Genomic DNA, 15550 nt, shown 5'->3' with positions numbered 1-15550 from the left:
ATTTGTAATGATAGATGACATTTCACAGATGAATTTTGATCTTGTATTTGAAAAAATAAAAAAAGGCGCAGAAAATATGGCTTGTAGGGTAGCAACATCATAATGGACTGAAACTGGAGCAATTTTAGCTCTGACGGCTCTCCCTGAAGAAAGGAAATTACAAGATGGTTTGCACAGAAAATGGAGATTTAACTTGATTTGCTCATTGTTTACATGACTGTGTAATGCCTGCTCATTATAACTGGGTTTGGCTGCTAATTGGAGTTCTGTTGTCCAAGTCAGAGCACACCCCTACTCTCTTTAGATATGGTTTCTCATTCAACAAGGAGCTCAATAATTTGCAAATACAACTGAAATGCTTATGTCTTAATAGATAAACTCCAAAAACGTCTAAGAGAAGCAGGTTTCTTGGAGCAGAAAATATTTTATTTTGATAATAGAAGTAGCTACTGTACATAACACACATTTCCAAATTGATGTCTTTGTGTTATGTCCAAAAGTAATTATCTCACATTTTAAACAAATAATATACCTCTCAAAATAAAAGCACTAATGATAAATAAACCATTGTCAGGAAGAATTAATTACACTAATTTGTTAATTAGTTTGGTAACTTTTGACATACTAAGTCTCAGAGTTCCTATACTATTTCTGTTACAAGTGAAGGTTTAGAATAGATGAATAGAAAAAAATCTCAGCTTTTGAAAAGAAAAATATGATTTTTAATAATGTTTTCTTTGCTGAATCACTCAAAAGTAACGTTTGAATTTTCTTCCTTATACTGTATGTACTTCTAATGTCCTACTTAAAATCATCTACTGTACATATCTGAAACTAAACTGCCTTTTAATACCCAACACTGAAAAAGACTCAAAGACTCAAACTTTATAGTCATTTAGACAGAATTTGATAAAAAAAAAACTTTTGCATGGATCTAAAAATATGAAAATATTCTTGACATGCCAGCTTCACATTAATATTTTCTGTTCAAATATTACTTCTGATAAAACACTTGCTCTTTCTGTTTGTTGGTACAGTATATAGCTTTCAGACACTTTATCTTCAAACAAATGCCTTTCATTGCCTTATTTCCTTATAAGCTAAAAAATAATCCTTTATGCAGTAGGGTTAAGATATTATCAGTCAGCATATGTTTGAAATGAGAAATTGTAAACAGCAGCTGCTTTGAGCCCTTAAAAGGCCTGTGAATCTTTTGGCTTTAAATCCCTAACATTGTTATGAAATTTCCTCCAATGTACTGGAAATCTCAGCTGCATAAACAATTACTTCACATATTTTTCTCAATTGCATCAATTATTAGAAAACATACTTTAAACTGTGTCCAAACTGTACACAAGGCTCTTTCAAACACTTCATTTTTGAAAGTTTGATTTCATTATAATGCATAGAGTACCATCACTCCTTTTGGAGTTCTCGAGAATGGCTTACAGGTTACACAAGTTTGAGTGAGCTGCATCTTACCCTCTTCCTTGTGTTTTATAAATGATTTAAACTGTAACTGTTTCGAAATGGGATGTCAGCAGTTCAGGTTCATTTTGATGTCAGCAGTTCAGGTGCTCTGTCAGTTCTATTCCTCGACAAGAAAGACATGTATAATGTTCAATTATGACAGCCTGGGCCTGGCTTTTAAACAAAACAATCATGCTGTATTCAAGGACGCTTTTACTGAAAACGGGGCGATACTGCATACATAATGATACATTCATAATAATACCTGATACATATTGAATGCGCAGTGTGTGGATTATCTCTTTACGTAATTCTTTCTGGCTGTGAGAAGCAGAAATGAATACCTCTGGGCAGCTGGTCTTTGGCTGAAGATGTTATGCTGTGTGCAGGAAGTGGGGATAAAAATAATTTGCTTGCATCTGCAATGGCCATCAATTTTTGAAGAAAATAAAAACAAAAACAAATCCAAATGGTGCCTTCCCATGACCTTATTTCCACCTTACCTTTGACCCAGTGTAATGGCAGCACCCTTCCATGGATGTCTGAGATTCTCCTGGTCTGCAGAATTTAAGCATTAAGAACAATATTATGGTTAAATCAAACAGAGCATTTTTTTTTTGGGGGGGGGGCTTGTTTTTTTCTGTATTTGTGATGTAAACAGGGCAATCTGGGGGCTGTGTCATTGTTCTAATTATGTTGCTAGTAAATGAGTTTTCATGCTGTTATCATGATCTCTGGAGCCAGTCAGCTGGAAATGATTTATCCACACCATGCTTTCATCCAGGTTTTAAAGAGCAACAAGGAAAAGGAATAAGGTCTCCCATTTCAAAGGAAATCAGATTAGAAGTTAGTGGAAGGATCAGGCTTGGTAGATCTCAACTAGTCAAAGAAGGCCATTTAGAGTGTTTAATGATAGCAAGATCAAATACAAATCCAAGCACATTGTCAAATTGAAAGGGTAAATAAATCCGATCAGTAATTTTGTGTTTACGCCTGTTGCACTTCTAGGCCAATTTGACCAGCCTACTTCTTTTGGGGTGGGCAGTCAAGAGATTCATAATTATTGACATGGCCTAAGTGAAAATAAATAAGGGCATAACATCATACTGAATCACAGCATGGCAGGAAATGGCAAGGAATTAAAAGAATGATCAGTGGCACATAAGCAGAGTTAGGAGAAAGAGGGACCTGATTAGAGTTCATTCACCATAGCTTGCTAAAGCCTGAAATGCAATAGGTTATTTAATGATCATGTCATGGTGGTGTATTTTGCCCTTCAGTAGATATAGTGTTTTTTTCCTCAGAGTTTTTCCGTAGCAGTATATATATATTCACTAACACCTTTTTGGAGCTTTTGTTAAAACCATAATTCTTTAAATGGACCCATGACTCTAAAACAACAGGAAGCACAGAAAAATGTTGCTAATACATGGAGTGGAGATTCTGAGAGATATTCATGATATTAAAGTGGTAAGTACATACAGTCTTGAAAAACAACTGCTTCTATGTACTGTGTTATCTGAGTATTTTACTGTCATAGCTGGGAGTATTTAATAAAAATACAGAATACAGTGGTGAATAAACTTAAACCTGATATTTTTTCAGTGACTAAATAGTTGTCCTTTAATCATATAAACAAAGCTTTTAAGAAGCCCACAATTAAGTTTATTTTTCTAATTCTACATTTCTTTGACACAATTTATAGGATTAGCTGCCATTGATAACATTTTGTTATTTCTATAAATTAGTGCACTTTTTATGTTTCTCATTAAATACTGCTTTCACCTTCTGAACAACACAGAAGAATTTCCCCAGTACAGCAGAAGTAATGCAGCCAAAGTTTATGTTTTGTGTGAATATATGGATCTTACCTGGGTACTTAGTGAGCACTATATTATATATATACAATATATACAATAACAGTCTATTATGAACTTGCGTTTGGGATATTGTATTGGGCATGTTTCTATGAAGGACAGAGATACTATGTTCCAAATAGTTCAGGTGGATAGCTGCGTCAGCATGTGTAGGCTGCAAAGGAACAAGTAAAGGTTTATTCCATGCTGAAAAGAGATGTAAGCTTACACCAGAAGAAGGCTCCACAGCCGAAACATTGTGTTTTCTTTCTTGTTCCTATGTTCCAAATGATTAATGTCGTAAGAACTCATATATCATAAGGTTTGCAATTGACAAGAGGCATTTTAGCCCATTTATCTCAGCTGAGTTTTAGTTTCTAATTGATTCAAACTTTAGCTTGGGAGAGGCTGGGGTATCATCTTTGACAACATGACTGTGTCTTCTTTCATACTCCCACAATGCTTTCAAAGAAGTGACACTTATTCCCAGTTTTAAAAATACTTTCTTGTAGTTTCCACTGGTATCCTCTTGTGATTCACTGTTGATTATGAGGAATTTCATAAGAGGAAAATTAATTTTTCAGTTTTTTTCAAGAATTGTAAAATGTATAAAAATGTGGCCCTTTTTCATAGTCTAGGGAAGTCTAAATTAATCGGAGCAGATTTCTCATTTTTCACACTGAATTCAGTATATTTAAAAAAATCTACTTGTGTAAAATATCACAATGAGTTTTCTGGCCAATTTAGTGCATTCTCTGTAATCAGTGATCTTATTAGTACAGCAGTAGTAAATGTGTGTGTTGTTTGCTAGGATTACACTGCTCTATAAAATCTTTTCTGGCTTATATGTATTAAATTATCACAGTTTTTCCAGGAAAAACTTCAATTATCCCAATACCAATACTTGTTTGTTTTCCTATAGTGTTTATTCTGCAGGAGCTACACTCAGCCTAGGTCAGAATGACTGAAAGCAAATTGTACTTATTAGTATCATTGGGTAAGGCAAGTTAACAAGCCATGTATTGCAGAATCTTGCACCGACCCAGGTATACAGATTCACATTTTAAAACTAAATATTTAGGGCACACTTTGCAGTAAATTTCTCTGTTTTTTCTGTTCTTTATGGACCATTTGATTTTGTACAAATTACTATAACAGATGGCGGATGGATTAATTTAATAAAATCCTCTGACGGCAAAACTCTCAATAAAAATGTTCCATGACGTTTCAAAAAGTATGTTCAATCTTTTCTTGAAACGACGTAAAATACAGACAGATTTCTACACAAATTAAAAGGAATAACCTGTTTTGGGGGGCTTTTTCCTGCATAGCATTATCCTTGACTGATATTGAAATAAAGGTTAGGATAATGAAGCTTGCTTCGAATGAAAAGTTTAAGTGTAATTATGAAAAAACTCAGGAATGGTTTTCAAAAGCCTACCTTGGTCTAAATGTTATACTGCACTTATAATGAGGTATACAGTCTATTTATGCTACTTGTGTTAATTTTCTTTTTTGTGCAGTCTTTATATTATCATAAAATCGTCTGTTGTCCAACAATCAAAAGAAATCTTGAGGAAGTGCATTATTGCATTATCACAGTGCCTTGTTTTGACGTAACTCTGTTTTGAGATCACCTATCCCACTTTTCTGCACTTCAGAAACATTTTACGCACTCAACTATGATTGGTCAGTTTTTGAATGGGCTTTCATTAGGGTAATGCATAGCAGCAATAGGACACTATAGAGAGTTCTTTGCTCACCTTTGAACGCGCCAATTAAAAAAAGGTTGTGTTGCACATGGAGGGCGCCCCCTGGTGGTCGGTTGCCTTCTTTGCCTAGCCCCCTGAGAGTCAGCGTCACACCATGAAGGTAGGGCTTAACCATTATTCTGTTTCAGGCATCCCAGTGAAGTGATATTAGACATGCGGGCCAATTGAAAAACTATTTTAAATGGCTGTGTTATGCTTCCTGGCTGGTGTTCCCATCCATTGCATTTGGCATTTGACAACCAGGGTGGGTTCCCACACACACAGTTTTTCACAAGACCTCCAGACAACCCCACAGGAAGAACAACCCCAGTGGGGCTGCAAAATCTACTGAGTTTAAATCCCACAAAGTCACAGGAATCTTGAAGCTGGAGTTTGTCATTTGTTCTTCAATTACTTAAAAATGCCAATGCAAAGACCAGACTGAAACAGTATTCATTATGTGTCTCTGATTAAGCCTGAAGGGAATATTAAATAAGGAGACCGTTTATTCAACACATCATGTTAAACTACTAAAAGAGAACATCTTGATGTTGTTGTTTTACAAGAGGGATAAGATGTGTAGCAGAAATACCAAACCTTAGACTTTCAGGGAGATAAAAAATAAAAACTTTATTGCTGTAATATTTCAGTAGCCTAGATTTAATGCAATGAGATGCTAAGTTCAGAACTACACAAAAAATGTAAAAATCAAGAACTGGAATACATACATGTTACATGTGCTTACATATTGTGATGATAATATATATAAACACAAAATCTTTCCATATCTTTAGTTGAATTTTAAAAATAGATCACAATGTCAAGAAGCTGGCAAACTCATTTTCCTTTTCATTGCCCCTTGAATGATTTTATTTAGTCATTATTATTTCATTTTTCTTTGTTTGATGATGCATTCATGATTTTCAATACGTCACCAAAAAATAAAGATAAATTAGTCTAATTAGTGATCTTGTTTTCCTCTGTTCTACTCTCTGTTTTACCTCACAGACCACTCTTCTCTGGAATATTTTGAAACCAAGAGAGCACTCTGCGGGCTTTTCTGGCACAAATTTCCAATCTGTGAAAAAACTACAAAAAAAATAGTGAAATTATTAAAAAATGTTTAATTATCCTACTGAGGACATCTTGAATACCATTCTGTAGATTCTTATGCTACTGTATTAAAGTGATAAGGCAGTTCAAATATCAGCTATAAAATATACAGGGTTAATTAAAGACGTTCTGTTGCTGAACCTAGAAATTTAATCATTCAATTATGTAACCTGAACAGTTCATTCTAAAAACCGCTGAAATGTAGATGTTCTATCATAACTGGAAAATTGACAATATTAAAAGAACTTTTATGGATTGTGTCACTTACGTCTTTTAAAACTGCTTTCTCAGCCCTTTTTTCCAAAGTATTTGTACAATTCAGAAGTGACCCTGTTTCCACTATTAGATTAATGCAAAGACCAGACATATAAAAGGGTAGCTATTACGTGCAATTTGGATTGCTCACGTATTAAAATAAGTATACAAGATATACCATGATAAATAACATTATTAATCGTTATGATTCCAATTTCCTATTGAAAGATAGTCTTACACCATTTCTTAAAAAATAGGTTCCTTCTCCTAGAAGGGTTTCTGGCATTGACTATGAAAGATATGTCAGCCTTACTGGAATAATATTAAATATTAAATATTTAAATTTGTTATAAGACAGGTAAGCAATAATGTCAAAGGGTGGGTATATAGTTTAAATTTGATTTTAGACAGAAGTTATTTGCCAGATGCCTCCACATACCAATGAACTGGTGTGAATCCTCATTGTTTCTTCATGTAAATACTTGGTTCCCAAGAGAAATAGTTCTATCCCTTTCAGGACTAAACATAAACTTCTAGTAGAAGGTTCTTAAGCAAACAAAATAAACCTCTATAATGAAATAGTGAGCTGGGTACAAGGGAGACAGATCTATTAACATTGTGTATAATATCTGTATAAATAAATCACAGCAGTTTAAGGCCTCATAAAAATAAAATAGTGAAATGACTAATGACATTGGGGTTGTATGGCCTTGTGAGTAAGTCAATATAATTACTTTAAAAAGCTGGTTTAAAATAAATGGATACTATTAAGTCCTCATTCACATTTCTTGCAGTATATTTCTGTTCAAGTAATTGTTATCAGCACCAGCCTATTACAAAGCATTTATTTTAAGATGAATATACCTTAACAGATTTGTTCCAGATTATACCATGGTGTGCTGTTTTGGTTTTTCTAGCTATTGACAAATATGTCTTGTGAGTACATTATATTTTTTGAATTAAGCTTCACAAATTCAAATGAACACTTCCCTATAATAGAGAAGCTAACCAGAGACAGACTTTCTTGAGCACATTTTCATAAGGTGTTTATTTTCTATTTGAATTATTGATTAGCACATCCTTTTAACAGTGATTAAATAAATTACATTCTATTTAATTAACTATTGTTGATTAAGTTGAAATCCCTGTAATGACCTATGACGTGAGCATCTTGTGGTTAGCCAGCACTGTTTGAAACATGCAAGTTATTGTCAGAAAACGTCAAAAAACTTACAAAACTTAAAAAATTTGAATTTTACTGTTATTTATGAAAATAAACAATAATTTCTGATTAGCAAACCTTTGAGCTAAATGTGCTTTCATTTAATAAATGTCTGAATCCTGGAGTAAAAATAAAAGCAGATGATTCAACTTGGGTGACTTTCAGCTTTAGCCAGTGGTACAGATGAGCTATAACAAAAACTAATCATTGACCTTTTCAGATCCCATCATAGTTGTGATTACTTATTCTTTCATCCAAAATGAAACGATCTGGAACTCTCTGGTTCAAATGGCAATGCCTAGCATTAATTCATTAATAAAAATTAATTACTAATAATTACATATTTCTTAACAGCACAAAGTATTGCACATGCTTTCATTGCAATTATATAAGTTTACAGAACGTATTTTATGTACTCTTCCAGAAATGGCTTGCTTAAAAAGGTGCCTTACATATATTTATTGTTTAGATCCAGAAAAGAGCTCTAATTGGCTTCATTACTCTGCTCTCCTCCCCACTGATAGCTGATGTGTGGTGAGCGTTCTGGCGCACTATGGCTGCCGTCGCATCATCCAGGTGGATGCTGCACATTGGTGGTGGCGGAGGGGAGTCCTCATTACCTGTAAAGCGCTTTGAGTGGAGTGTCCAGAAAAAGCGCTATATAAGTGTAAGCAATTATTATTATTATTATTATTAATTCTACAAAGAGTTCAGGAGAGGTGTGCAGAACCATTAAAAAAGCCTGATAAAAGTCAGCAAACAGGCTCATATTTCAGTGAGTCTGACTTGATATGCCTACATTACTATATTCTGTTTCGATATATTGCCAAGATGTTTGTTTGCAGGACAATGTAAGCATTATTTTTACAGTTTTGCTATACTTCTTCAGTTTACTGTGTACTACTTACTGTGTCTTAGCAGAGACCTACAGTATCACTAGCAGGCAGGACAATGGGACATTTCTCACAGTGTCTCAAACCTCTAGTTCAGATAATGCATGCAGTTTGGAGAAATCAGCTAAAAATAAAACGTGTGAATGGACAGGAGAACATCTTTCTGCCAGTCTGAATGAGAGGCTTGCAGAAAACTTGTCACCTTAATGTGCTAAGCTACCCAGGCAACCTCAATAGCAATGGAGCAGAAACAAGACATTAAGGATGAAATTAATTAGAAGAATGCTACTGCCCATCAGATATGTAAAAGTCATAAACAGAGAAGACAACCTGATCAGCAATTGGCAGGAAATGTCTTACAAATAAATGGGATGGATTGAGATGGATGCGTGCAAGTAAAATGGAATTTATGAAATGACATAACTTTGGAGATGTTTTAGAAGACACACAAAGCAGTGAAACAGGTCTTAAACATTAATGAGGTGAAAGGTTCAAGTGTTTTTTTCACGGTTATGGATGTACACGAGTTGATCCAGTCTAAGATCATCTAAATTGAAACTTACTTTTAAAAATCTACCTTGGGATTTGAGGATGGCAATGGAAAAAAAATCTATTCGTACTTACTATTCATTCAATTACTTACGTGTATGCAATGTGTTTAGCTAGCTGTTGCTAACTAACAGTGTAAAATAGAAATTAACATTAGCTGTAAAATGTGATCTGTGCAAAATGAAAAATACTGTTTTTTATTATATATATAATCAATTATATATAATACAATATTTATGTGTGATGTTTTCCTGGATATCTCTGAAGTGACCAGACATCTTAAGTAACCTTTTCTCTCTGAAGAGTTTTTCCTTATGAATTTTCATTTTATAAGGCGTATTAAGGCTTGTTTACTACTATGCACACACTTTTAACATTTGGTTAGTGGTAAAAAAAGAAGAGCTTGAAAAGGCTGAAACACAGACACACGTTTCGCACTTCACTGTATATTGTTACAGTTTAAAAAATAATTACAATATGTAGACTCCAGTGCTGACTTTCCAACTTCCGGGCGGTTTTGGTCCAAAACTTCTAAACCAGGCAATCCGGATAGATACATTTAGTTGAAAATTCAATTAGACTGTGCGCATTGTGAATCATTATCTTATTTGTAGGTTTGATCACAATTAATTGCAATGCGCACTTTTTTAATTTTAAACTATAATGATAAAAAAACAGTCTTTATTTTACAGCGCAAGCAGAGAATATAACATACAGTATGCACTCAAGAGCATATTCTTCAATATCGCCATGTGATACTCCTAGTGTGAATTAGAGGTGGTCGCTGACTGCATGAAACCCCCCACCTCTCGTAACGTCACATGTGGACTGGGATCCAGAGGAGTCCTGTCTAGTCACTGGGAGCAATGAAGAGGAGCCACGAACAGTGCGCACTACTGCGCCTTGGTTTTAGCAGATGTTAAGGGTCTTACGTGTGGGTAGTTTTCTGTATTTCCTGCGATTTACGAGAAATGACCCAGAATAAATCTCATCTAGCTGAGAATCACAGTGCCAATATAAATCTTTGTCTTGGAAAGAGAAACAAAAGCCAGGAATCTCTACTAATGAATACAGATTTTGGTGAAGAGAGCTACGCCAATTATCAAAGAAATTACCATGCGTGAGTATTTTTTTTTACTTACAGGATAATTGTGACGATAGAAATATAGATTTATTTATTCACTTCAGAGCTACTGTTTATTGCATACATTAAAAAATCAATTTGTAACAGTCTGCTCATCTCATATTTTGTAACGGTTATTAAAAAATTAAAACAAATTTGCAAAAGTTTTTAACAGTTTTTTTTATTTCAGGTGTATAAATCAATAACTTCAGGAGCATTCTGTAAAAAATTGGATGTCTTCGTCCAAATACACTGTTTCGTGAGCGTTTGGAAAAAAGTTTTAATTTAAATCACGTTAGGCGTAGTGTTTGACATTCATAATAGTTAGGGAGCGTTAACTGTGATATTCAGTGATATTAACAAGGCATAGCAGTGCAAAATGTAGAAAAAAATACATGTATACAGAGGTTAGGTTTATCTAAGCAGAAATTTTTAAAATCCCATGTTTGGAATGAACACCTGTTTCACTTGGTACCCTGCGCAGCACTGGTACAGTGTGAAATGGTGCAGAAATGCAATAGCGGTCAGTAGATGAGATTGGTTTTAAAGACTGCTGCTTGTTTCTGCAAATAATGTACAGTATATGAGGTAGTTTGAGACACTGTGTGTTTTTAGCTCTTATTGGCTCAGAATACACCACATACTTTCAGTACGATTCATTATTTGTGATTGTTCACAATGAGTCTCTTTGCTGTGAGGTGCAGACATTTTTTCAATGAGCTTGAAGGCATCCCTTTATTTGTACACGGTCTTCTGCCCAAAGAGGAAAGTTTGATTTTTTAAAAAGATGTTATCCTAGCTTTAGTGTTTAGCTCCTATTTCAAGCAGTAATCATAGGGAAAGTAAGGCAGAGTATTTCAGATCAGCCATCATTAGTCAGTCTTTGCTTGACCAACCATCAGAACCATGAACCTTATTGGACTACCCAAACAGACGCACTTCATCACATGGATTCTGATTCAGGCATCTCAGGACGCTATATGCAGGCATAGGACATCCATAATGCTGACATTATGAGAGTCAAAAATTCATACAATCCAGTCAAAGATTTACAAATACAGCAAATATTATATGTCATATATTATATGGAAATAAATTCGTTCGATTTATATGTTTTATCCTGCAATTAAAGACACTGAAGCAGACAATTCTCATAATCACAACTTAAGACTCATCAAAAAGTTGTTCACCATGTTCAAGAATCATCTTTAACCATCTTATCGTAAAACCATGGAATAATCCAATTATTCAATGATGGCATGTGATTGTAAGATGGTAAGGTTATGGATACTATTGCTTTTTTTATTATTAAGAAAATCTGCTCAAATTCTTTATACTGAGTAAAGCCTTAAACAACGATGTTGGTCTGCACTGTTCTGTAGTTTTAATAGTCGCATTCTTCGTGCACGCAATACTTACATTCCAGGAATTCTGGATGATCAGGCACTAGAACAACACTGGTCACCATAGAAACCAATTTGACTGTGCTGTCCTTGATACTGCACTTCAGAATATGAGTCACATTGTGTCCTCAAAGTCTGCAAACAAGCAAAACTCTGAGACAAGTGAGTTTTTTTTTCTTTTATTAAAAGAATTAGTCACAAGTTATTTTTATTGAAACCCACCCTATATAGAATAGTCATCTGTGTGTTTATCTGTGTGAGGTGCTTGCATCTCTGAAGGCCAAGACTGCACACAGGAAGAAATGAGGATGGAGAAGTCTAGGCAGACTCTTCTTGCACTTACTTCCGAGCCACTTGTATTTTAACATGTGACAGGCAACATAATCCCCTACTGGAGGTTCAGTTCGAACTGGAGGAGAGGCACGCCCCTCACCTACAGTACCATATGCCTGCAAGTGCCTAGGAGGCCTTAGCTAACTGAACCCACTCTACTCTCAGCGGAGTTCAGTCAATAGTGCGTTGCCACTTGGGGAATCACAATAACAGTAAGCTAGTAACAGGACTCGGGGTGAAACCTGCGATCAAAGAGCTCAGCCTGAGTGAACACCTTTACAGGTTGAGGTACTGACTATTTCCCTAGATGTACACACATTTTAAGCACTACATTAATTATAGCACTGACGCCTTGGAGTGCTGGGGCTCTGGGTTCAGTTCTGGACCTGGGGTGATATCTGTGTGAAATGTATATGTTCGTCCTGTATTTGTATGTTTTCCTCCTGGTGGTCCGGTTTCTTCCCACAGCCCAATTCAATACTGGTAGGTTAATTGACCTCTGGGTGTGAGTGTGTGTTTGTGTGCTCTGTGCTGAGCTGGCAGTGTGCTCTGCCTTGTGCCCATTGTTTGCTGCGATAGCCTCTGGCTCGCCCCACGAATCTGAATTGGCAGGAGTGGTAAGAAAATGGATGAATGGAAACATCAATTTATTGATTTAATTCCTTTAGTTAGGAATTGAACAAAGTATTTTATTCCTTTTAAGAATCCTGATTAACCCTCTGGTAGTCATGAGTGTGTGTTCACCAACATCATAGCCGTGTTAATAGCTTAGAGGGGATCTTTTACAACCCAATTAATCGATTTTGCAAAAACATTAAAAAACCCTTCAAGTATGTTGCACAACAAACCCCAGTAATAAAATTAACTCTTTTTAATTTCAGTTCCATGTCATTGACACTATAGGTTATAATAAAATGAATTATCTGGAATCTTCTAAAATATAAAAAGACAGCATTTCAGCAGTTGGGTACATAAGTGTTAAAATTAGATAAGAAATAGTAATTGTTTTTGTGCACAGACCTTTCCATAGAAGAAACTGCTGTTTAATATTCCGTCAGGCACACTGCAGTAAAATTGAGTGTCAAAATATGTAATTGTGTAGTGTCAAGTGTTGTAAACAAAATGCTATCACTCTGCAGTGGAGTAAATGCTTTGCAGAATAAAGTGGATTTTTACATGTAAATGGTCTATCTGAACTGGCAAAGTATATATCAAATGTACATCTGGTGTGATAGGGAACCTCAGATATGGTAGGTAAGGCTCAGCTGGCCTTCCTGCTAAGCATTCATCTGCACCACTGAGCTCTGAAGCAGGTTTAGTCTCTTCTTGTATTGGGAAATACATTTTTTCTATCGCATTTTACTCAGAGAAATCCTTCCAAAGACTTTGCATCATGTGGAAAAGACTGGAAACTATAATAAACTCTGTGGCAATTGAGTAATATGCTTTTGTGTGTCTGTGGGCTAACGGATACATCTCTTCCTCTTTTAATTATCAAGACAACATGGCCACCTGGGACCTGACAATCTAAACTCAATTCCCATTCACCGCCTTACAGATTAACTGTGTGTACCATTCCAGATGCTGTGTACTATTTTAGTAGCTCCTTATATAATTCTGCAGGCAGGAGTCAGGAATTGTTCACTAAGGTGAAACAGCACAAGCAAAGAAAATACTTTCCTTGTAGTGTAGAAATACAGTTTTTCTTGTTTAGAAAACAGCTGACTTCTTGGGTCCTTGTGTTAAAGCTACTGTATTTTACAGACATCTTGTGTGTTTCCTGTGTAATTAACGTCAGGGAAGTTAACAAGCTCTTGTTGTATCTGGTCTTACTATGTATCATGTTTTATAAAAGACAAGTTTTGTTGGGGTACATAAAAATATAAGAAGGTTACAGTTTAACCTACTGTTGTTATCTCTGAAAATGGTAAGGTCATAGATAAACATGGATAGACTGAAGTATTGCCTAGTGTAACAATGTAACCATGTAACAAAGAAAATAAGGGCCTACTGTCAATCTGTATAAAAAAATCAACATGAAATTAGAAATAATATGTTGTCTCAAGGGGATATAATAAAGACAGTTAATAGGGTCACTGAATTAATTAGGATGGAATGAAGCTACAGTGTCTTCAGCTGGGGCTCCAATTCAGACTTCCCTGAAGGTTTCAAGAGTCATATAACCAATACTGAGAAACAAGGATTTTTTTTCCCTATATAATCGCCAGCATGTGTATGTATGAGTATTATATTGTTACAAATGGTGCAACAACAGGAAAAGTATATGCCAATATTTAATTGTGAACAAATTGACAAGAGCATCCATTGTCTGTCAGGTAAAAGCAGTCATGTACAGTATATTGGTGTCGTTCATTTTTAAATTACATATTGAATGAAAACTGATATAATTTTAATGCCACAATATTTACAAGATCATAGATGATAGAAATGAGGCTTAGGCTGGGATACAGCACTCAAATAGTCCTTCTGGAATGGACTGGAATGGATGCAGATCTGCCTAATTTCAAAGACTGACAAAATTAAAAAATAAACAAAGTGTAATGTATGGAACTACAGTATATGCAAAATGAGAGTCAGAATGAGGATAGTAACGTGTGTCATGTGTCAATGGCCATCAATGAACACCTGCTATTATACAGGAGGTGATCCATAAATAGCTCCTAAACATGTAATATCAATATCATTACTATTTAAATCAGATCTGGTGGACACCCTATCTCTCTTTAAAACTTTGAACAGTGGAGAATTGAAGTTAAACATGTAAAACATGACAAAAAAAGTGTAAACTAAGACCGGATTATTACACTACTGTATTTAACACCATGGCTGCCAAGTGGCCTGGGTCATGCTAACTCTGAGCACTGTGTTGATTTACAATTCCGTTATTATGAGGCTGGGCTTGCTTTCTAGATCAACTCAAAATATGGCAAGGCATTTCTTTACATGCCACTCACTTGATATTAATGAGTTATCCTCAATTCCAGGAACCGTCTGCTGCTTGGTGGGTGAAGTGTGCAGACATTTTAAAATGCTAAATGCTAAACAAAATGTCATACAATTATTTATGACGACCGGAAAGAGGTGAATTTTTTCTTCTATGTTTATGAACCGGCAGTAACTGTGAACAACCTTTTAAAGCATAAATAAAACTAAATGGCAGAGGCAAAGGGAGGACTTCAATTATAATGCCTAAACATTAATGCTCAGGCTATAAGAAATATATTGCTGTGTGTGTAAATTATGATGGTTAATGCGTAAGAATTTTCAAACTATAATTAACTACTTTATCATTGCATGTTCTAATCACAGTTGGATTTTGTGGAATGGATGTGCTTTGTTTTCTATGTGATAACCCGAAGAAATGCCGTCTTTCCATTTTTACAACCATAAATGGATTTAGGCAGGCACAGTCACAACCCTCACCCCCCTTCGAACAGATATTTCACAGATTTGCCAAAACTGCCATTAGTAGAGTTTAATAAAGATGAATGTGAATTACTCAAGGTGTGTTTGTGGACAGAATATCTAGCATATTTCTTTGTGGCCACAGGTGTTTGAATT

At 35.2% G+C, this 15550-nt stretch overlaps 1 protein-coding gene across 2 annotated transcripts in view; it reads left to right on the top strand.

Annotated features, from left to right (window-relative positions):
* The first annotated feature begins 922 nt into the window (after positions 1–922).
* trpc6b (transient receptor potential cation channel, subfamily C, member 6b) overlaps positions 923–15550 on the top strand; it is a 40885-nt gene continuing 26257 nt past the window's right edge. The window contains exon 1 of one of the 2 annotated variants that reach the window (XM_088639034.1): positions 923–2940. Coding sequence is in view for 1 of the 2 variants with exons in the window: in XM_088639032.1 (XP_088495158.1) it covers positions 10081–10229 (149 nt within the window). In the remaining variant the exon portion in view is untranslated. Of the gene's footprint in view, positions 2941–9945; positions 10230–15550 lie in introns of those variants that run through there. The other variant, XM_088639032.1, reaches the window with a different exon arrangement.

Source organism: Lepisosteus platostomus, chromosome 7, assembly GCF_059453375.1.
Source record: "Lepisosteus platostomus isolate fLepPlt1 chromosome 7, fLepPlt1.hap1, whole genome shotgun sequence".
Classification (NCBI taxonomy): domain Eukaryota; kingdom Metazoa; phylum Chordata; class Actinopteri; order Semionotiformes; family Lepisosteidae; genus Lepisosteus; species Lepisosteus platostomus.
This window is presented reverse-complemented; position numbering and strand designations above follow the sequence as displayed.